Below are 24,449 nucleotides of genomic sequence, written 5' to 3'. Positions count from 1 at the left end.
TAGAGTCAGAAATATAATGGAGCTGTGGTTTGCATAAGTGTTAAATGGTTTATGAGAATATAATTTTTAGGCAAAAAGCATTAAAGGGATCACATTAAATTTGACTCATGGTGTTTGCTGTTCCTGGTTGGAAACAGCTTGTGTTGTATGAACAAGAGATTGCAATTATTATGGATGGCCATTTAATAATGTAAATTGACTTTATACTGTTCATAATGTTGAGAAACTCGAGAGTGGGAGGCATTCTCTTAGTTCTCAAACGTGTGTGTTATAGCAGGCACCAGAACTTCAGTGTTTTTTCTACCGTTTATCATTAGGCTGCTCTCTTTAATGGGGAAAAGCCATCTTTAATTTTTGTTGTCAACCATTTTAGAGCACTGTGGCTGAATTGCAAGGAGTGTCTGGCAACAGCAATAACAATAACAACTATTTCCTTAAGGTTTGTTTTTTTGGTGGAAATTAATGCTTATCTGCACCTTACTGCTTCATGTGTGAAATTAAATACTCTGTGTGTCTCATTAACTAGCTTTGCGCTCGGAAGAACTCTAGAGCTGTATGTATTGTGTGTTGAATAATAGTTGGAAAATCATCACTTGAAAATAGTATTTCATTCTGAAATATAGCACATAGTCTATAGTTGCAGGTTCTGTAAGTTGTACTCACTCTTCTAATGTTTAACCATGGATATTGTTAACCCTTAACACTTTAAATATTTTGTGATTCATTTTAAAGGGGAAGGAAAAGATACCCAACAACAAGGCTGTATGATGTATATACCATATAGCATACACATTGTTTTTAAACCCAGTACTTTTTTTTTTAGAAAAGAATCTTTTGATACAAAGTTCTTCATTTTTCAAAATAAATACAGGTATCTTTAAATTATCATACTACTTATTTACGTGACTTATGTGGTAGACATAGCAAAATGTCTAAAAACTATTACACTTCAGATAATAAAATACTTGTCACTATCTTTAGCTGCCAGTAAGAGAAGAGCTTAAAAATGGAAGTATATTTAAAATGGAAATTGGATTACGGTGATGAGAGGAGCCCGAAGAATAAGAGAAATATAAAACCTTTGAAACAACTTGTTTATAGACTCCAATTTGACTGGATTGTTAGCATTATTGAATTTAATTACAGTTTTTTGCTAAACTTTAGTTTGTGATCCCAAAATCTACAGTACTGGTCATTGTCATTGAAACCCAGAATCATAAGATGTTTGGAAAACCTTTAGTTGAAGACTGTTTATCATGCTTGATCTAGCCTAAGCATTGTTTATGTATACACACACAAGCACACACACTATCCTCTGGTGGTAGACATCCTCCTTAGAAGTATTCTTGAAGGACCCTCCTTAGAAATATTATTTGTATATAAAAACATTATTATTTATGATATTGAGCACAGACAGGAAGATGGATAGTGTCAAGGGAAGATAGAGGTTAGAAAAGAAACCTTTGCCCTAAATAATGTCATCTTTTTTTAACTCATTTTCTGTATATTGTTTATCATAATGCAAGTGATTTCAGTGTTTTCATGTTATTTTCTTTCCAACCACCACATTGTGATGGCATTTATTCATGAGTAAGGTATAAAATACTAAATAAACTCTACCAAATTCTCCTATGCCATTAAATTCCTTTGAGAGTATAGCTTTGTATGTCTTAGAAATCACGCTAGAACAGTTCTATATTACAATGATACATCACAGAGTTTGACTTGAGAGAAGTCACAGAAGTAAACACAAATGTCAGGATTTTTCCAACTTTGAGAACATTTACAAGTTGAATATAATTTTTTAGCAAAAAGTTATAAAAAGCAAGAAAGCTCAGTGAAGATGGACCTTACCAGCTTTACTTTCCAGTGGGCTACCGGGATCGATCCTTTGGCTTCCCCATGCCTCTGCTCCTTTGGTCTTTTCTTCTTGGAGTACTGTTCCCTGAACCCATTCTTGGTTGCCCTCTATGCCCTTGAATCCTGTTCACTTTCAGGGCTCAGTTTAGGTTTCGTGTGTTTTCTCTACAAAGCCTTCTTGAACTTTCTCAGCTGAGCTAGGGACTCTTTTCTATAGAAGTCAATAATAGTACTACGTGTATCTCTCTATATCATCATTTACCCAAAATATCCCCCACTAGTCTGTAATCTTTTCAATGACAGGTTTTAATAACTGGTTGATTTTTTAATACACACTGTCATGAGCACAGTACTGGGCAGATGAGAGGAAGCCAAGAAATTGAACTGAATTGAATCACTCAAAGGATGCTAAGATGAGAATTGGAAAGTAGAATTAAATGAGAATAAAATTTAGTTAGAAACATAATCTAAGATAGTGAGAGAAGAGTGGCACAGAGTCATGGGTAAAAGGCATGGCAAGACAAGAGATTGAAGGTAGGGACTGAGAAATAATCTGTACTTGTCCTTTGGCACTTTGGGATTGAGCACCTTTCCATGGGCTTTTGCTTCCACATCTTAATTGTTTTGAGAGAACATGAATTTGCAAGAAGACACAATCTCTATCACACTGCACCAAAATTGTCTGAATGTAAAACCAGAAAAAAGTGAATATATATATTTCATTCTTTGAAAACCTTTGGATCTTAGAAATAGGAAGTTGGTGACTCATATTGACATGACTTCTTTTTTAGTCATAACTGAATAAAAGTGCCATAGAAACAGAATAGTTGAAGTGGCCTAAGTGATGTCAAGATCAATATTGTATAGATAGCCATCTTCTGCCCTATAGCTGTCAGCCATAGAAGTACATTTTCATCAGCAATAAGAACTAAATGGTGACCTGACCAAAGACCCCAATGTTCTAAAGCAGCCTTATTATGGAGGCTTAGAGGTCTGATAAGGATTCCATTTAAACTGATATTGATACTAATAAGGGTAGTGGTAAAAATTCTTAATGGATTTCTGGAATTCCAGTTCTAAAAGGGGCTTTACAGAAATACTTATTGACATAAAATTGACATAGAATAAAATGTGTAGATCTTGAGTAGATAACTTGATTTCTTTATCATTATATATCCATTATTCAGATATTAAAGTTAACATTAATGAAGGATAACTTACATACAATAAAATGCACCAAATTTAAATGTATTAATTTGGGTAGACAGTTTCATGAGTAACCACCACCACAGTCAAGGTACTGAACATTTTCATTGCCTCAGATAGTTTCCTTACAGAACTTTGCAGTCACTCCCAGCCCAAACCAAACCATTTAATCTACTTTCTTTTTTTTTAAGATTTTATTTATTTATTCATGAGAGTCACACAGAGAGAGAGAGAGGCAGAGACACAGGCAGAGAGAGAAGCAGGTTCCATGCAGGGAGCCCGATATGGGACCCGATCCTGGGACTCCAGAATCATGCCCTGGGCAGTGAAAGGCAGGTGCTCAACAGCTGAGCCACCCAGGCATCCCCAGTTAATCTGTTTTCTGACACTATAGATTAATTTTGTCAATTCTAGAATGTCCTTTGAACAGAACCATAGAGTACATACTTTTTAATGTCTGACTTCTTTCACTTTCATAATGTTACATTTATCCTAAGTGTTCTGTATATTATGATGAAACTATAATTGGTATTGCTTTGAGTTACAAAGTGGGATGTCTAATTGGAGAACTCCATCATAAAGCTGAAGTCTCATGGGCTATACTACTCTGTAAGATGAAAATAAATCTTCCACTCCAAAGACCACATGAGAAATTGCCACTGTCAGACCTTGTTGCCGAGTGGAAGGGAAGAAAAAATTTTTTCTGAGACATTGTAATCACAGCAGCCTGAATTTATGGTACACTTCAAGAGAAAAAAGCATGTCCTTTCTTATGTCATTTATCTTTTTTTTTGAGATTTATTTATTTTAGAGAGAGAGAGAAAGAGTGCAATGGAAGGGGCAGAAAGAGGGAGAGAGAAACTCAAGCAGACTCCACACTGAGCCTAACGCAGAGCTCAATCTCAGGATTCTGAGATCACAACCTGAGTTAAAACCAAGAGTCGGACACTTAACTAGGCCACTCAGGTGCTCAAAGCCATTCACCTGCAATCAAAGCGTAAAAGTTAAAGTTTCAAGAAAAATGAGCTTACAATTGCAAAGTAAGCTAGGGAACTAAATCACTATGAGTAACAAAAAGCAGAAGGAAGGTTCAGGGAGGAAGTGAGAAGGGACAGGAGAAAAAAAGAAAAAGGAAAGAAAGATAAGGTCCCATTATTTTGTCAGTTATACCAAAATGGAACAAATATTTCCAGTCATATGTAACTTTTTCCAGAAGACAAAAATGAAAGTGGTACAGCTCTAATACCAGGAATGCAGTAAAACCTTGAGAATGTGAGATGTATGGGGTGATGAGGTATAACCTTGGTACCAAAACCAAATATTGATGCCATAGAAGACTTATAGGCCCATCCTATTCATAAAAACAATGCAAAACAAACAAACAAAAAAAGCCCTATACAAAATATTAACAAATCATATCCAAGACATGTAAAAGAGATTTTATAGCCAAGTTGAGCTTAGCCTATAATTCAAGTATGGTTTAATATTTGAAAATCAGTCACTACTTGTTTTTGACATGCTGGAAGGCAAGAAGTAAAATAAATAAATTGGAAAGGAAGAAATAAAAATTATTGCAGGCAATATCATCAAACCTCAAATATATCTATACATTAATTATTAGAAATGTTATAAGATTTTGGCAACTTTACTAGACACATAATTAATGTAAAAATAGCATCTATTTCAGTGTGTCTACAGAGAGAAAATATAATTTATAAATTTTAATTACTTTGGTAGAAGGCAAAATTTTGCCTAACAAAACATAGACAAGACCCTTATGGGAAAAAATTTTATTGAAATTATTGAAGAAGACTTATATGAAAGGGAAAAGAAACTTTGTTCATGGGTTAGAAGACTCCGTAGTTTAATTGAGTCAGTTCTCTCTAAGTTGATTTATATATCCAATGCAATTTCAGTAAAAATAATTCTAAAGAATTCAGAAATAGAATTCAGTAAGCTATCACTAAAATCCATAGGAAATAACAATGCACCAGAAATAACTATGACATTTCACATGCTTTAAAAGAGAGATATTTATTATTAAACTGTAGAAATTTAGTCTCTGAAGCAAAGAAGGAACAAGTTGGTCAGGAAGCCAAGAAGCAGCCCCTCATATAAATGAAAATTGGATTAGTGACACCAATAACATTCTAGGTGAGTTGAGAAATGTTAGGCTTTTCAGTGAAAGAAACATGGTGAAATTGCAACCCCCATCTCAGTCTGTACCCAAAAGCTCATTCCAAGTGCACTCAGATGCAAAAAAGAAGAACTCTAAAATTTAGAAGACACCATAGAAAAATATCTTTATGACCTCAGTATAAGAAATGGTTTTGCTACATGAAACACCTAAGAAAGCAAAACCATAAAGGATAGTATTGAGAAAATTGACTACATTAAAAATTAAGAACGTCTGTTCATCTGAAGAATACCTTTATGAAAGCAAAAAGGCAAACCAGAAGCTGGAAGAAAATATTTGAAAAAGAAATAACTGGGATGCCTGGGTGGCTCAGTGGTTGAGTGTCTGTTCCTTTGGCTCAGGTCCTGATCCCAGGGTCCAGGATTGAGTTCCGTGTCAGGCTCCCTACAGGGAGCCTGCTTCTCCCTCTGCCTATGTCTCTGCCTCTCTGTCTCTCATGAGTAAATAAAATAAATAAAATAAAATCTTTTAAAAAAGAAAAAGAAATAACCGAAAGAGGATTATATAAAAAGTACTTCTATTAGCCAATATGAAAAGAATATAAAGAGGGCCATTGGCTTTAATGCTCATGTCAAAGAAGAGGAACCTCCGTGACTGATGAACATATGAAAAGATGCCCAAATATATTAGCAATCAGGATGTGAAAATTAAAAACTAAAATGAAATACCATTTGATATTTACCAAATTGATTTGAATTGGATATTTTAAATTTTGGTGAGGATGTAGAGTAAAAGGATCTATTATTCTCTGCTCTTAGGATATATTAATTGGTCCATCTACTTTGAAAAACAATTTGATATGATCTAGTAAAGTCATCTCAACAGTTATATTCTTTACTAAACAGTAAACCTCTTATATACATGAGCTATAAGACATGTTGTGATATTTTTCTTGTAAATGAAAAAAATTTGACACAACTGATGTCTCTATCAACAAGAAAATGGGTAAATTTATTGTAGTGCATTCAGAGTGGAATAATATACAGTTGTTTTAGCAACCCACAACAAGTGGTGGAATCCCAGGAACATCCCATTTAAAACAAAAAAAAAAGTTGGGCAGCCCTGGTGGCCCAGCAGTTTGGCGCTGCCTTCGGCCTGGGGTGTGGTCCTGGAGACCTGGGATCGAGTCCCATGTCTGGCTCCCTGCGTGGAGCCTGCTTCTCCCTCTGCCTGTGTCTCTGCCTCTCTCTCTCTCTCTCTCTCTCTCTCTCTCTCTCTCTTTCTCTCTGTCATTAATAAATAAATAAAATCTTTAAAAATAAATAAGACAAAAAAGGCACAGGAGTATATAAGCAATATGATTCCACTCATATGAGTCTTAAAACCATTACAAATAAATGATACATTGTTTTGCTCTACATAAATATGATAGAACTAAAGTAAAACCAAAAATAATAAAATTCAGCAAGATTATTTTAAAGGGAAGCACCTGAAATCAAATCAGGAGCGCATACACAGAGGACTATTAAAATGTCGTAATACTCTCCTTTTCTTGAACTAGGTTGTTCATTGGTAGTTGGTTATATCATTATTCGCATAGTATCTATATGTTTTAAAAATACTCTTTCTGTCAACTCAATATTTAATGAACAAATTAAAATCTTCCATGTACAGTTCTTATATTTAGCAGTTATATGGATAAAAAATTGGCAATTACCTAGTCTTGCTCTCCAAGACTGATGAAATGGCTTTCAGACTCTATGTCTCAAACTTGCCTCAATGTGACAATCTCATGGTACTTCTTTAAAGTTACAAATTTCTCCATCCAGCCGCAGACCTAATAAGACAGAATATGCATTGTATGAGGCCTAGGATTTGGGGAGTTTTGGGGAAGGAGTGAGACATGATCAGAGCTGGAGTTATCCAGCTTAAAGATGCCAGGAAAACTGACCTTTGAGTCCTGGTATTGCAGAGACTTTGTAAGAAAGAATTACTGCTGTGAACCATCAGATGGCCACGAGGAAAGGAGTAGAATTATTCTCCCTCAAAGGAAATTGTAATTTATCATTTTATTTATCATTATATTTATATTATATATTTATTATTATCTTTATATTTATCATTAATTCATAGATAATCCATAGAAATACCATCAGTGATGTTTATATTGGTTTTACCTTTTTGTTTACTATAAATTCTATAGCTGTAACTTCAGGTTCTATCTGATGACCTGTTAGCATTTTTGCAATCATGTGAGTCAATTTGTATATGTACACACCATATTTTCCAAGATTCAATTCATTGTATAATTATAAAATTATTAAAACAATAATAACATGTGCCACTTTGGTCCCCTATAGTTATTCTCTTCTGCAGATTAAACATTCAGGGAAATACAAATCTCTTGGTCTCTTCCCACAGTTCTCCTGGCATCAGAATAAGTGCTTCATTGTTTCATTGGCAAGTAGAACGAAACTCAAGGAAGGCTGCCAATTTGAAATTGCAGTGTGACATTTGAATTACAGAGGTCTACTTTGGTCTGTTGACTGTTTAGTTCTGGATCTCAGTGGGAAAAATAAGGATCTTTAGTTCCCTTCTCATATAGAATATATTTATCAGGGACTTAAAGACAGTGGCATTTATGTCCTAGTGAGTAGGTAGCATTTGTTAAGAGGAATTGAATTTGGAATATTGAGTCATGGGAAAATGTACTTCATACTTCCGAGAAGCTTGCTATTCTGTTTTGGAAACAATAAATATATATGGTAAAGAATTTAAAGCATTTTCAGGGCAACCCATCAAAAGGCCAAATAACCAGAGTGTGAAAGCATCATCACAACTAAGGACATACAAAATAAAAGTATGAATTTAGATTTGGGGTTTTGATTTTTTTTTCCAAGAATTTTTTGTTGTTTTTATTTGTTTGTTTTCTGTAACCTAGATGTGGGTCAATATTGGTGTGTTCAAGAAATAGAAAGACCGGTTTACCTGCAGGCAAAATATGTGGAAAGGAATACTATTTGGACAGTCTTTGAAAAGGTAATTTGAAAAATATTGCAGGGATTTGAAAAATATTGCAGCGACTTTAAAAATCAGCTGAATTGCTAGACTTTTTCCCTATTAAAAATAATTAGGAAACAGTTCTCCATGAGGCTCTCAAATTTCTGAGGCACTGGCTGCCCTTTGTTCTGGGCTACAAGATGTTTGTGTAGTGAACAGTCTTGGAAGATAGAGATAGTCTTCCCCTCAGCGAAGGTGGTAATGTTACCTGCTATAAAAGATGCAGGTTACCTAAGCTCTTGGGTCCCCTCTGGACAGGCCTGCTTGTGCAGGTATCACCTGGCCCTCTTCTCATCACTCTTTGGAAATTGGAGTTTAGGGAATCAACACAAAGATATGATAGATTAAATCAACTAGTACAAAGACCCATTCTGGGTTAAAAGAATGTTCTGACCTTGTCACAGTCATAGAGAAACACACTGGCACCTACCTTGAAGGGAAGGAATTTGTAATTGGCATAATCAGAAGCCTGGCGGAACTTTAGTGAGTTTACTGTGGAGATAATGCTAGTTATCTCCAAGGCATATAATGCTAGTTTTAGAGAAATAGCAACCGTTGGATGGTCTTTGACTCAACCTCTCCTAGTTTATCATGCTAGCTGTAGTCATTCAGACAGCAAAACCTCAGAAAGTTTTTTGTGGTGTGTCTTGTCTGCTACAAAGGAATATCGGCCCTGTCAGCAAGAGTCCTTTGAGATAGACAAACTCCTGTGGGAAACCATTGATGGGTAGTAGGGTCCCAACTCCCCTACAGTGCCAATGAAAGTACCCTGCTAGAGAATGAGAAAGTGTCCTACATCAGTCTAGCTAAATTGCTACAGTTAGCCTTACCATCTTGGAAAACTTCCCCATCCTTTATGTTCTAATCAGTTCCTGTTTAAGTTCTAATCAGTTCCTGTTGTGGGAGTCAAGCCAGTGGCTGCTGGGTCAAAGGCTCTCCAAAGCTAACTTGGTTGTGTCAGTAATGACAACACCTTATATATAGTGCCTTAGGTGGTAGATACTCGAAGTTTGATTAAAACACAGGTAACCACTGCATTTCTCAAAACTGAAAATAAATGCACTTTGTTACTGGTACAGGGCTGCCTTCTGCCTCTACACCCCTTGAGGCCTCCTCTCTCTACTCTGAACTCAGCTGCTATGAGGAGGAAGGTGACTAGGGGTCAGGATGAGATCTCCTTTGTCCTCCAGAGAGACAAGATACTATAAGAACCCCTTAAGTACACTGGGGAACTTTGGGAGGGGAGGCACTCAACTTCATGGTTGTATGGATACTGGCTCACAAATCACCATGTCACCTGGTCACGTAGTGAGGAAAGATGCCCACATTCTACTGATGTGGTTTGGGCAGGGTTCACAGTGAGAAGGGAAGCAAAATGGCCTTTTGGAAGGAACGTTTGGGCAGATGCAACATAATACTGTTATGGCTTCACTGCTCGTTGTGTAATGTTATTGATGTGATGATATACACCTGCCCTTCTTTGTTGCATTAGTGCCAGTGGAGAATCTGTCATTCAGGGATTGCCACATGTTAGGACAGTAATAGTAGGACGAGAAAGAAAACACTTTCCCTGTTTCTCCCATGTGGGTCAGCAGAAACAATATAGAATCCTAGAAAAAGAAGGAGAAATCACAGCTTATCTAAACACATAATGGCTGCCAGACTGCTTGGGCCATTTCCCAACATAACATAACTGCATGTCTGATGCAGCAACCAAAAAAAGAAGAAGAAAGGCAGCTATTAACTTTCTACTAAGTTCTTAATGGAACTTAAACTGAATGACCAGTGGAAGCTTTATGACTCTGTGGTCTAATATTCTCAGTTTGAGATGGGTCAACTTGAACTCAACAGACCAATAAGGTTAAAAGGGCCCAACAAACCTTGCTTGTCAAATGGAAATGGTAACTATAAGAAAGCTACCACCAACCTGGCCCAGCAGCAGCATCTTAGATTTACATGAACAAGTAGCAGCTTTCCATTTTGTGAAAACTTTATCTGATATTCTACCTCTTGAAACAAGGCCACTGGCTCAGTGAGACTTAAAATTCATAAAGGTTTCCTTAAATGCCTGGGCTTGATTCACTGATTCATCAGCTAAGCTATCCAAAGCTACGAGGCTTTCCAAACTCAGCACCAGCTATATATACAGATGCAAAAATGACGTCATCATCTTGCTCACTGGGCATAACTCAAGGCCATTCCTATAGGTCTGAGCAGTATCCCTCTTGATGAACCTTGTTACTGACTCTTAAGCTGATGTAAGTGACTTAACTGTTTGGTCATCATTACTCATCAATTACTTGGTCAACTGCTTTCCTAAGTGATAGTTGACTTATTTTTTATATGCATTGTGCAGGCAATTATTCTTAGGGTTGGACTCATTTAATTGGATAAGGTGGTACAAAATTTGTTCCTGACTTTAGATTGATGTGATCAGGGATACCAGTCCTGGAAGGCATTCAGATCAACCTCAACTCACCGGCCAGGGTTGTTATAGGTGATAGAATTGTCTGAATCATAGATATTCTTCTTGTGGGCCAACACCAAGCCTGTGCAATCCCTGATTCTTGCCATATCTGAATTAATACCTTAGGCCAACTGGAATAAATAAACTTGAGGAGAAAGCTACCTGAATTTCTAAGGTAGACCTGATGGTTTACGGGATTTATTTAGCCAGTCACATCTGAAAGCCTGGGGAATATGGTTGATCTCAGTTACTGCAAGTTACTCATTCTGTTGCTTGGAGTTCATTTAATAGTCATAATTATATGAAATAGACTTGGTCCTAGCCACTGCAGTCACACTGATGAGGGAAAGTCATACTAATAGGAAAATTCACCAGAAGCCAAAATGGTATAGAAACAACAGCAGATATCATTGGGAGACAGTTCCTCCGTAGGTCTCTGACTTCTCTACAAGAGGCACTCATGCCTTTCTTTCAGATTACCTTTTTAATGATGTTTGTATAATGAACAGTCTTGGAAAATAGAGGAGTGTCTCTCTATAGGGCACATAACAGACTTGCTTATTACCCATTATAAAAAAATATGAGTTCCTTCAGTTCAGAATTCCTTTTTGGGGGGGTTTATGGTTCATGTTTCTCAATGTAATTATAGTTAGAAACAACTATTTTAAGAGACTTTTTTCTAAGGAAGAAAGAAAATGAAACTATCTTTTAAAAAAATATTTGGTATTTGAATACTCACCAACAAATTCAATACAGTAAAATAGTTGGAATGGGGAAGGATTATAGAGGTTGAGATGATTAGGATTATTCCTAGAAAATAAAATTTAAGAAATTGTCATTGAAAATTGCTTCAGTAATTGAATATTATAGATTATAGTACATGTAACTATTTCTCAGTTCTTTTTTATTTGAATATAGTTGGCACACAATGCTGCATTAGTTTCAGTTGTATGACACAGTGATATGACAAGTTTATACATATTGCTATGCTCACCACAAGTGTAACCACCATCTGCCACCATACAACATTATTACAGTACCAATGACTATATTCCTTATTCTGTACCTTTTATTCCTGTGATTTATTCATTCCATAACTGAAAGCTATGTTTTCTACTCTCATTTACCTATTTTTCCCATCTCCCTACCTCCCTCACTCTGGCAATCATCAGTTTGTTATTTGTTTTTATGGATCTGTTTCTGCTTGTTTGTTTGCTCATCACTTTTGTCTCTTGGACTCTACATATAAGTGAAATTATATGGTACTTGTCTTTCTCTGATGGATTTCATTTAACGTAATATCCCCTAGGTCCATTCATGTTGTCTCAAATGGCAAGACCTCATTCTTTTTTATGAATGAGTAATATTTCATTTTATATATATATATATATATATATATATATATATATATATAACAACTTATTTATCTATTCATCTATTAATGGACACAAGTTGCTCCATATCTTGACTATTGTAAATAATGCTGCAGTAAACATAGGGGTGCATATATCATTTTTAATTAGTGTTTTCTTATTTTTTGGGTAAATACCCAGGAATAGAATTTCTGTTTTTAATTTTTTGAGGAACCTCCATACCTAAGTTCAGAATTCTTAACAAAAGATGTTAGTTCCACCTTCTGCTTCATTTTTAGACCTATTCTCCTGGCAGTACCCTGGCTTTGAACTTTGTTTGGAAACTATTTCTTATTTTTAGAATCAAGATGTTCAAAACCATCAAGTCTTAGTTCCTTTCTGTTTAATGGTCCTTTCAATTTCTCTCTTTGGTCACATTTTTACCATTAGCAGCAAGAAGAAATCGGGCAGCACCTTCAACACTTGTTTGGAAACCTACTTAGCTAGATCACTCCATTCACTAGGAATGTTTCCAACTTTCTCCTTATAAACGGTGATAATATTGCTGAGTTTTCTGGCACTACACAAGAACTCCCCCCCCCCCCAACTCCGGATTTCCACTTACAGTGTGTTCAAGGCAATTTAGGCCTGCTTTAGCATACTCTTCAGAATCCTCCCAGCCGTCCTTCACTGCCTATTTCCAAAGCCACTTCCTCATTTTTCTGTGTTTGTTATGGCAGTTCCCCCTTTCTGTTGCTCCATAACAAATTACCACCACAATGTAGCAACTTAAAATAAGAAACATTTATACATTACAGTATCTCTGTCTGGGTCCATTTAACTGGATGCCTCTGACTCAAGATTTGTCCCATTGCTGCAAATAAGGTGTCCGCCAGAGCTACAGTCATCTGAGTGCTCAACTGGGGGAAGATCTGCTTCCAATTCATTTGCAGCTGTTGGCAGGACACGGAAGATACACTTCCAAGCTCTTCATGTGACTGTTAGCATGCCTCAGGTCCTTGCTGACTGTTGGCCAGAAACATCAGTTCAGTATGATGTAGGTATCTTGGTAGAGACATGCTAAGAGGACAAAAAAGATGCAAGCCATAGTCTTTTTGTAAACTAATCCCAGAACAGACATCCCATCACTTTTGTTGTATTCTTGTTGTTAGAAGCCCACATCCAAAGGGAAATGGATTATAGAAAAGTATAGATTACCCAGGAAGAAGGATCCTTAGGGGTCATTTTAGAGCTTGCCTACCATGGTGGGAAACAGAGTCCCTGCTTTTCAGGAGTATACTTTCTAAAAAGAAGGGGTGAAGAAAAAAGACTAATGGAGGCATTAAAATACTGTAAAATCAAAGGCTAATTTATAAACTGTCTACCACAAGTGCTAGAAAATTTTAAGAAGTGAAAAGATGAGTTTGAGTTGTTAGAAAAAATTTTATAGACACATCTTCAATCTATCTAGTTGGAATCTTAGGAAAAATAATTTGCCAGTGATAGTACCAATTATCTGAAGAACTGGATGCTTGAAAGCAGGGAACATGGAAGGCTATATCAGTAACATAGGTATAGATGGTAGATGTTTCTTGCTCTAGTAGCTAGACCGTAGAATGAAGTGAAATATCAAAAAACATTCTTAGAACAAAGATTATTGGCAAGAAAATTTTGAATGGTTTGAGAAATGAGTATATATCTTGGTCCAGGCATCATATGGATGTTTTACATACTTTATCTCTTTAAATCCTCTCAATGTACTATAAGATTGGTATCTTTGGGGCCATTTAATAGAAGAAGGGACCACAAAAGATGTAAGCTAAATGGTTTGCCTGCTCTTGTGCAACTGTGAAATTGTTTTTTCTTTTCTGGGGCCTGGTCTCTCTGTCACCAAAACCCATGCTTTTTTTGCTGGTGTTGCCCTGGAGAAGCCAGGGATAGTGAAAATTATCATAGTCATCAAGTCATCTAGTCTTTTATCATATTCTAAGCACTGTGATGAATACTTTGAAGATCTCACTACTGGAAATTCTCCCAACAACCTTAGGAATAAGATGCTGTTATTCCCATTCTATAGATGAGCAAAGAGACTAAGTGGCCTAACATTACAAAAGTAGGACACACAGAGTCAACTGACAGAAAATGAAAGAGAGATGCCTTTGCAGAGAAGGGGATGCTTTTGCTGAAAGCCATCTGGATGGCTGGCACAGATTTAGGAATTTTAAACATTAAAGTGTTAGTTAGAGGTCTTTCTCCTCCAGAGAAAAAGCAACTCTCTTCTATTCTCTAACAGAACTGAGTCTGAAAATATATATAACCAAATTCAAATCCAGTAAACAAATTCCAACAAAAACTGCATAATCAAGGCTATTTTTATGATTAGCACCATTTAGTTTCCCGGAATTTACCAGAGCAAACATTGCTACAGCAGAAATTACTGCTAATGGTTGAACCTAACAACAAGAGAAAATCCCCAAAAGGGTCATTTGGGCTCCAGCTGCAGCTGTGCTTCACTATATTTCTTATTTGAAAGCTGAGAATTAACAGGAAAATCAGGGCTCTGCTGTGCTGTGCAGATGTGGCTAAAACTGTATTAATTTATTCAGCAAACATTTGTTTAGTGCCTACTATATGCCAAGCAGTGTGCTAGCCACACTGGGATTATAGATATAAATCATACCTGGCACTTTCAAGGAGCTTACGGTTGAAAATGGTTGATAGGAGGCAGATATCAAAGAGCCAAGTTTTATGAGTGATATAAGGATATAGCAGAAACATAAATGAATGGATTAAAAGAGTCTTTGGGCAGCAACTTCATAGAATGAGCTGAGTAGATGGATCTTCATCTTGGATTACTGGGGCAGGATGGGGCCCAGTAAGTGAAGACAACAGAGGTCTGAAAGTTTTCTTCGTCTTGGGCTGATGCCTCCAAAACTGGGAGTATAAGAAGAGGAGCAGGTTTAGGGAAAAGAAAAATTTTACTTCAGAAATGACCGGTTTGCTTATAAAAGATTCATGTGATGGGGCTTCTAGGACATTATATTTATGAGACCAAAATTTAGCAAATGTCTGGTTATGAGATTCAATTTTGGAGATGCTTTAGTGTATGTTGCTGTTGTGGGATTAGCACCACGACCAGCAGCGGCAGCGATTGCTTGTTTTGAATGCCTGCCATGTGCCATACCTTGTATTCAACACATTACAGACTCCGTCTAACTTAATCTCATGACAACTTTATTATATATACTAAGGAGCTATTTTTATCCTCACTTTATAGATGAGGAAATTGGAACTTAAATCTGGAAGCTATAGGCTTCAAAATCATGATTGTTTACTTGGTCTCTGATGAACCACCTCATCAATATAACAGATAATGTCCCATCCCTTCCATAAAATCTAAAATTAGATCTTCAGCTCTCTTGAGTGCTCAAAGCTCAAAAATGTCTATATGCTTTTGCTCCTACCAGTCAAAAGTTAGATATTTACTAAGAGGCAGAATCTGTCAGCTATACCTAATTATTGTTGTAATCATGTATTTTAATAAAATACTAAGTGCTCTAATATAATATGAGTATGAAATAAATTGTGTCCATGTAAAGGAGATGAAATGGTTTGGAAAGAGTCAGTAAAGTAAAGATTGGTAGCTTAAGAAAATTAGATGTGCAAAGGAAACATAAAAGAGACCAACCATAAACGTCTAGAGGAATTTTGTACTCATTTTGCTTTGCAAGTATCTTTTCCATCCATTTTAAGACTGCAGCAATTCTATAGACTGTATGCTATGGTTCTGGTTTATATGAGAAAGAGTGCATGAAACATCAGTCAGCAGACCCGTAAGCCAAATCTTTTGAAGGAGACTTCTATGCACTTGCCCAGGGTGAGCACCTTATGAGAGAAAAAAAGAGGGCAAGAACTTTGCAGCTCTCTAGAGACAGGTGCAAATCTTCAGAGTGAATTGAATGAAAATGTTCAAAGATGTGGAAGGTGAATTTCAACACAACAAGATTACCCAACAGCATTTTTGGTTAGGGAAATATGAAAGGAATGTATTCCCATTTTTTATCCTGTAAAGCTTTACTTTCTATAGACTGCAAGCAGCGTAGCATAGAAGAAAGAGAATGAGCTTCGGAATATGTTAGCTCCAACAACATAACTAATTGTCTGATGCTGGGTAAAGTCTTTGAGTCTCAGTTTCCTCTAAGTACAATGGAATAGTAATACCTATATCACACAGTCTTCAAGAAACACAGTGTTGGGTACAGTTACAAAAGAATGGCTGTTCATTTTTTTGCACCCTTGGGTAAGCAATAAAAAAGTCTAAGATAGGGATCCCTGGGTGGCGCAGCGGTTTAGCGCCTGCCTTTGGCCCAGGGCGCGATCCTGGAGACCCGGGATCGAATCCCACGTCGGGCTCCCCGTGCATGGAGCCTGCTTCTCCCTCTGCCTGTGTCTCTGCCTCTCTCTGTCTCTCTCTCTCTCACTGTGTGCCTATCATAAATAAAAAAAAAAAAATTAAAAAAAAGTCTAAGATATTAATCAAGAAGGTAGATGAGTTGTGAAAAGGAACCCTTACTATCTCTGTCAGTTCTTACATTAAGAACAATTAAAATGGATTTTCAGGTTGGGACAAAAGATTTTTCTGTTTACTTGAAAGATACTGAATCTGGCCAGAAATTAGGAGAAGGAAATGGATGCCAATGTAAATACTTTGTTGTGAGACTTTTTTTTGATGCAGTATTGTCCACCTCCCTATATAAATGTCAGATTCAATCCAGTCTAGTTGTGAGGTTTATGAAATTCTGCCTACCTATCATTCCATGTAATTTATTTTCATATTAACCCTAAAAGTGGTGTCCATTTTCAATAAAGATGAGACAATCAGAACACATTATTCTTAGTCTACTAAATGTAACTTTTTAGCTTCTAGATGTTAATGAGGTTCTGTAGTAAATGCATCCTTTATCATAAAGCCTGTTTATGTTGGGAGTGGATCAGCAAGAGAGAATGGCAAGATAGGTTTTTTTAAGTTTTTTTTTTAAAAGCTTTAATCTTTTTTTAAATTTTTTTTTATTTATTTATGATAGTCACACAGAGAGAGAGAGAGAGGCAGAGACACAGGCAGAGGGAGAAGCAGGCTCCATGCACCGGGAGCCCGACGTGGGATTCGATCTCGGGTCTCCAGGATCGCGCCCTGGGCCAAAGGCAGGCGCCAAACCGCTGCGCCACCCAGGGATCCTGGTTTTTTTAAGTTTTTATTTAAATTCCAGTTAACATATAATATTAGCTTAGGTGTACAATATAGTGATTCAGCACTCCATACAATACCCATTGCTCATTACAAGTGCAATGCTTAGTCTCCATCACCTATTTCCCCCATCCTTCTGCCCATCTCCCCTCTGTAACTGTTGCTTTGTTCTCTGTAGTTAAGAGTCTGTTTCTTGGTTTGCTCTCTCTCTCTCTTTATTCCCCTTACTCATTTTTTTGTTTTTTAAAATTCCACTTGGCATGATAGTTTTAATTTTATTTTTATTGAATATTTGTTTATTTTAAAGACAGAAAGCATGGTGGAGAGGGGCAGAGGGAGAGAATCTCAAGTAGACTCCCTGCTGAGCACAGAGCCTGACCTGGGGCTCAATCCCACAACCCTGAGGGGTTGAGATCATGACCTGAGCCAAAGCCAAAAGTCCGATGCTTAACTGACTATGCCACCCAGGCACCTGGGCATGATAGTTTTTAAACACCCTATCCAGAACCTCTAATAAGTACTAAGTAGAATCAAGACACTAAAAGACATATCTTGACCTTAGTATACTTATAAAACTAATTAGAAAAAAAAATTAGTAAGTGGAGAGATGAAATGAAAGATAAAAAGAATTTCAGGAGAATTACAGATAATTTGGTTATTGAGGAGAGGAGATTGGTAAAGTAAAAAAACAAAACTACTGAATCAAGACCAAGAATTATTAATATCTTATATTGATGAGTGTAATTTTGATAACTAAAATGAATGACAAAGCCAGAACTAAGAGAAGAACTACATATATTGTACATATATTGTATACACCCTAATCCTGTTATTCACTGTAAGAAGTATTAAAAAAATAAAAAATACTGCCTTCTTAACAAATGCCTTTGCAGTTCATTTTTAAAAATATACATATATTATTGAAAACTTCCTTGGGAGCTTATAGATATTGCCAAGCAAGTGCCATAAGCATTCTTGGATATAGTTTTTAAAAAATATTTGCTATGATCCTGTTATATGTCAGGACCTATTCTAGGCACATGTTTATATTCATTCCCTTACACGTAGTGAAGAAGTGCCTATTTTCAAGCTGGGAAAGGGAAATCAAATTGTTCATTTCAATGTTATGTTTAAAATGCACCACATTGTCATCAGACTTAAATGTAGCTTAAGATTTTATGGGGTCATTCAGGAAATTCATCAAATTTATGATGTAGAAGTAAATTTTATTATATACCTGGTTTGGGCCTTTATAATGAAGGCGTGGCTTTGCTGCTAGTTGTAATTAGGATTAAAAGCAAGCACCCAGTTTAATATCTTTAATCGAAAACTTTCAGCAAGGTATCAAGATTGCATACCTAACCAGCCTTACTGCATTTCTATTAATTAACATCACTGGGATTTACAAAGTAACTATTGGTTCTAAAAATATATGTAAATAGGAGGTGATTTCACTTACAGAATATCACAAAAAAATATACCAAATCTGGAATTAGGGTTCTTCTATGATTTATAGGATCTAATCATACCGACAAGTGGAAACTACCTAGAATCATCAGCCCTCACTGCTCAGCTACCTTCTCCTCACCATGCCAGAGACACTTGGAAGCATGTTTAGAGTTTACACATTTTCAGACTGGTTTCTGAAGAGTCCAGGGAGGGGTTCCGAGTACTGCAGTGCTATTTCACACAGAGATACACTGAGCTTACTTCTAGATACAAATGCCACCAAAATCAAGGTCTTCATGATAATGGCCTTCATGTCAGCAAGCAGTGTCTGAAGGATGCTGAGGCGATTTCTTCATCCTGGCCAACGGCCTTCAGATTCCCTACTGGAAATCGTGCCTACTTCTGGGCTCCACAATTTAAAACAAGTGTGGAGGACTTGGAGAGAGAAGTTCAAGCAGAAGCACAAAGATAATGACAGAGAATGAGACCTAGGAGAAATCCAGAATAATTTCACTTGAAAAGGAGAAATCAGAATGGCAACTTAATAATGGTCTTTCTGACATAAGGAATTATTACATTGAGGTTAATGACCAGATTTTCTTCACATGCAAAACAGTAAAAGAAATAGGATTTCAGTTGGCAAGAAGAATATAGTTCAGAACGAAAAGAAAAAACAGCAGATGCTAAGCCTATGTAATCAAAGGAATAGATCACTCCACACACTTTATGAAAGTGTTTTTAAAGGGAATATGAATTCCTGTCTGTCTTATATATCATATATAATAGTACCTGAAAGAACAGGGACACGTTAAATGAACTTTGTTTTTTGACCCTGTGAATCAGTGATTTATCTTTAAATTATATCGGAAGGTATAGATTTCAAACAATTATTTTGAATTAGAGCCTCATAGCCTAGTGCTGCCAAGAGAGGAGCCACTTTCTAATAATGTTAAGGAGGTTAGTCGTATGGAGGAATATTTATCCCAGGGGCCATGAACTCACGCACCTTCAGGGACCCGTGGGTACTGCGAAGGAGTGAAGCTAACAGCATAGAACAATATGGAGTTGTAAAAGTTGTGGGGTATCTGAAGGCGTGCGACCCATCCAAAAGACGCAACCACTGCTGACTGGCCCGGTTGTTTTCATGTCACAACATCCGCATGTTGCCAGATCTTTGGCTTTCTCAAGAAAAACTGGAAATCCAGAATGTCCGGTGGATTTTTTCTTTAACATTGGAGAAATACTAAGATTTATCAAAATCTTGTGCAGGCAAAGCAGTACACCTCTGTGGGCTGTAAGTTAGAAATCTTCAGGTCCCTAGTTAACCAACACATTAGTCAACAAACAAAAGAGAGCTGATTGCACTCTAAAATTTAGGAGAGTTACATCTACAAAACCTTCGTGTAAGTCTTCTTTAGGGTCTTTTCGAACTCTCTGTATCTTTGGATCTTCCCTGCTTTCAGTATTGGGTGACTTATTCATACAGAGGTGGGAATTTATAGGAATTACCTATTTCCCTTAGCAATATAATTCTATTTCGTAAAACCATCACATACTTAGACTGAAAACAATGTTTGTTGTTCTTGTGAAAATACTACTGATCCTGTTAGATTTTTAGGAATGCACTGATATACGGCATAGACATGTCACTTTGGATCTTTGAACTAACATTTGCTTATAACCTTGGCTGCATGAGGCATGCTTGACTTCAAAGCCTACTTACACTTCACCATTTGGTGACATGTTTTATTTCTCTTTCATAAAATATTTTCAAGTAATTCACTTCTACCTGGGGTGAGGACAGCTGGATTTCTGAAATGCCCTTCCTTTCAGACAGGAGAATATGCCACAGATGAAGAGGAGGACGAGGTGGGACCTGTTCTTCCTGGCAGTGACATGGCCATTGAGGTGTTTGAGCTGCCTGAGAATGAGGACATGTTTTCCCCCTCAGACCTAGACACAAGCAAGCTCAGTCACAAGTTCAAGGAGGTAAGTTGCAGATCTCCAAAATATTTCTCAATACCTTTCCATTTCATTGTTAAGTACACATTTAGTTTGAAAAGAATGTATTGAGAAGAACCAGTTTTCAAAAGAAAGCCTTTTGATATCAAATTGTCTGGAGTCTCATGGACTTTCAGGGTGAAATTTAAGTAGATTCCATTCCACAGTCCTTAATTTTTAAATACTTACTATTTGTTACAGGGATAGCTTATGACTTGTCTAGTCATATATTTTCAAGCGGTAGCTGAAATGTGCAGTTTTCATGATACGGTTCTGTTTTGTTTTGTTTTCAGTTTTATAGAATTTTGAGGACTTGATGATAGTGTCTCTCCTCTAAGGCAGCAATGTCTTTGAAAGGTTTTTTTTTTTTTTTTCTTCTCCTAAAATAGACAAGATCCCCAAAGGAATCAACTGACATACCTAAGTAGTTTAATTGAGGAAATTAAAGCTTAATGAATGAACTCTGAGCAGAGTTAATAGAACCACTCAGGGGTGGTGAGGTGCACGGGGATTGGCAACAGCAGGAACTTCATCCAACTTCCTCCCAAAAGAAGGCTTTCATGGGTAAAGAGGAAAAGAGAGTCCTTTTTTTTGTTTTGTTTTGTTTTTTTCCCAAGAACAGGATCTTTATTAGATGCAGCCACTGCTAAAAACTACGTCTTGGGGACAAGGAGGATACACACACTCAAGCCCCTTCTCTCCTGCGAATGCCTCCACTCAGCCAAACCCAGGCAGGGATCTGAAGAAGTCAGTCTCCGAGGTAGCCACTGTTAGAAAAGCGACCAAGAGTGGGTCCGAAAAGGGCAGATAGATTCAGATAACCACATCAGTTCTTCTTCCAAATGAACCACTCAGAACTCCCAACTTGTAAAACAGAAACAGTTATGAATAGGCCCCAAACAGTTTATTCTTCATTGTTTTAGGAAACATCCTCCATTGTCAAGGCAAGGATGTCATTATTTACAGCCTCCCTGCAAAAACCCTAAGGCACTGAAGCCCTAAAACCACTGCTGTGTGGTTTCCGGCCTGTTAGGGACTTGACTCAACATTTGGAAGAAAAAGTTCTCTTATACATGAAAAACAAGGTTGATAATTGTAAATGTATGATTTCTGATTTTATTTCTAATTTTCTTTTATAATTTCTGATTTTGATGTGTCATAAATAGGTTAGTTTTATATGTTCTGATGTTATATCTACCATGCATAATATATTGACTTACCTTTTTAATTCCTTATGATGAATTTATACTTGTGAGACCAGTATCAAAGTGAATGTACTTTTAAAATGTTAATTTTTATTGAAAAAAATTAGATTTATTATAAAATTTTAGAAAATGCATATTTGTATAAATGCCAAAAAAAATTCATGATCCTAATTTTGTATTTGGGATTATACAATACATGATAGGTTAATTTCCTACTCTTGATACCTTGATATGTATAGTTGTATCTTAGGATTTTCTCAAGTCATCAAATGTTCTTCCATAAATGATGTTTATTCACCCTATAGATCTCTTATCGTTGATCTACTTAATTTTTTGTCTTGGAACATTTCCTTTGTTCCCAGGTTTTAAAATATTATCATTATTAAAAGTTACACTGCAATAGATATTTGTGTGCCTATCCTTAAGATAATTTCTCACAGTGAAATTACTAGATCAAAGAATATTAGTATTCTGGGGACTTGTGGTACTTAACGCCAAGTTGCCACCAGAATGGCTTTTCTTGGCGATAGAGAAATTTATTTATGCCATTCAGTGTGTTGAAGTGCCCATTTCTCTCCCACCAATTATTATTTGTCAGGTTGAACCATTTCCATTTGTATATAGTTCACAGAGTCCTTGAGGCAAATACATGGGTTTTCCAGATGATTTATGACTATTCCTAGTTCTAAATCAGATACAAACATCTTGGGGACAAATGAAGTACACTATTCTATAATGATCACAAAACTCAGAATTCTGTTACAGTAGGAGTAGCAATGCTTATCTTAGGGCTAGTTCTTATAAAGGTTTTCTGCATGAACTGATACCTTCAAACCCAAGAGCAGTGCAGAGAAAGTTCTGCTGAAAGTGGCTGAGTGGGAGGAAGAGATAATATAGGGACCTGTTTTTCTACAGCTCTGATTTGGCCCACGAATACAGATTATCTAGGGGAGGAGATGGACTCTAAAAAAAGTCTTCCTTTGAATGTTGTTAACTCTCAATCCAGCTTTGAGGCAGTGAAGTCAAAGTTGTATATCTGGGCAAAAGCCTATAATATAGCTTATCCATGTTGCCAGGCGAGTGTGGCCCTACTTTTTGATAGATAATGGAGCTGGAAGTGGGGTCCACATTCTTTTATGGAAGCCAAAGAGTATAAAAAGCAGAAATAGTATATGGAAGGTTATATTCTCCATCTTCTGAATTGAGAAAAGGACTCCAGGCTCTGTAAATATTGTTTGAGGTGTACTCCATTGTGTTGACAACTGCATGGTCTAGACCCAGGGGTCGGCAAAGTGACCTATTGGCTGCATCCAGCTCACTGCCTTTGGTTGTAAATAAAGTTGTATTCAACACTGCCACAGACATCTATTTATTATGTGTGTGTGTGTGTGTGTGTGTGTGTGTGTGTATGGTGGTCATGCTACAATAGCCAAATTAAGTAGTTGCACAGAGACCATGTGACCTGCAAATCCTAAATTATTTGCTATCTGGCTTTTTACAGAAAATGATTGCTGACTTTGGTGTGGGCCACTGCATGATCTGGACATATCCTATCTAACAGAGTGGATTCATTTTTAGCCTGAGTAACCAAATCTGTAGTTTTCTTTTAATTCTGGTTTTTAAGAATTGAAGGTTCATTATCACCTCAAGATCAAGCAAATCTCACATTATTTCACTTCTAATTCTTCTATTCTCTTTTTGTTACATATTTAACAGATTAACATAGTCATTTTTCTTCAGGAGATTGCCACTGAGTATCACTGTGGCATACTCTGTCTCAGCATTTGTGTCGTGTACACTGTCACGATCACAGTTTTAAATTTCTTTATGTCATTAACATAAATGCCCAAATACTTACATTACTAGATACTTTTCATAAGATTATGTACAAAATGTGGGGTAGAGATAGAGAGTCATGTGTATTGGAGTCTGACAATGTCTCCTATCACAGAAGGTTCTCTTGATTGCATTATATCAGGCAGCAGTACATGTTGTACTCTGAATAGAGCACATTAAATTGACATTATCTCAGTAAGTCCTACTTTGGGCCTATTACCTATCTTCCCACCAGCCTCTCAGCTCCTCTGTTTTTGCTCACTTTTATATCCTGTTTTCTCATAGTTCTTGACAGATAGTGGTTAAATATTTGGCAAACGAATGGCATAAGGCATCTACTGGAAGTTGTATAATTCAAGACAGGTACCTAATTGAATTTCCCTGAGTAGTTGACAAGATAGCTAGCACTTTTATTAAAAGCTCATTCCTGCATTTCCCTCTGCTTGGAAGACCAGCATTATTATCTACAGAATTGGTGCCTTTACACTCTGGACTGCTTGTGGCCTTTATATTCTGTTCTTTTTTCTCATTGTTTAGTGCAATGCTGTTAGAATACATATTAAACAGTAATGGAATAAATCAGATTCATCTAACTCTTCAAAAATTCCTGTAGTGTTCAACCTATTCAAGA

General features: G+C 36.6%; 1 protein-coding gene across 23 annotated transcripts in view; it reads left to right on the top strand.

The window, feature by feature from the left end:
• The window catches only part of PPP1R9A (protein phosphatase 1 regulatory subunit 9A), a 312,092-nt gene that overhangs the window by 215,240 nt on the left and 72,403 nt on the right, over positions 1 to 24,449 (top strand). For 14 of the 23 annotated variants that reach the window (XM_072784093.1, XM_072784097.1, XM_072784096.1 and 11 more), the window contains 2 exons: positions 374 to 439; positions 20,610 to 20,765. In XM_072784093.1, coding sequence (XP_072640194.1) covers positions 374 to 439; positions 20,610 to 20,765 — 222 coding nt within the window. The remainder of the gene's footprint in view (positions 1 to 373; positions 440 to 20,609; positions 20,766 to 24,449) is intronic. The other 9 variants (XM_072784098.1, XM_072784099.1, XM_072784102.1 and 6 more) reach the window with 1 other exon arrangement.

The sequence above is a fragment of the Canis lupus genome, chromosome 18 (genome assembly GCF_048164855.1).
Source record: "Canis lupus baileyi chromosome 18, mCanLup2.hap1, whole genome shotgun sequence".
NCBI lineage: Eukaryota > Metazoa > Chordata > Mammalia > Carnivora > Canidae > Canis > Canis lupus.
Note: the sequence above shows the minus strand (reverse complement) of the source record. Positions and strands in the feature narration are given on the sequence as shown.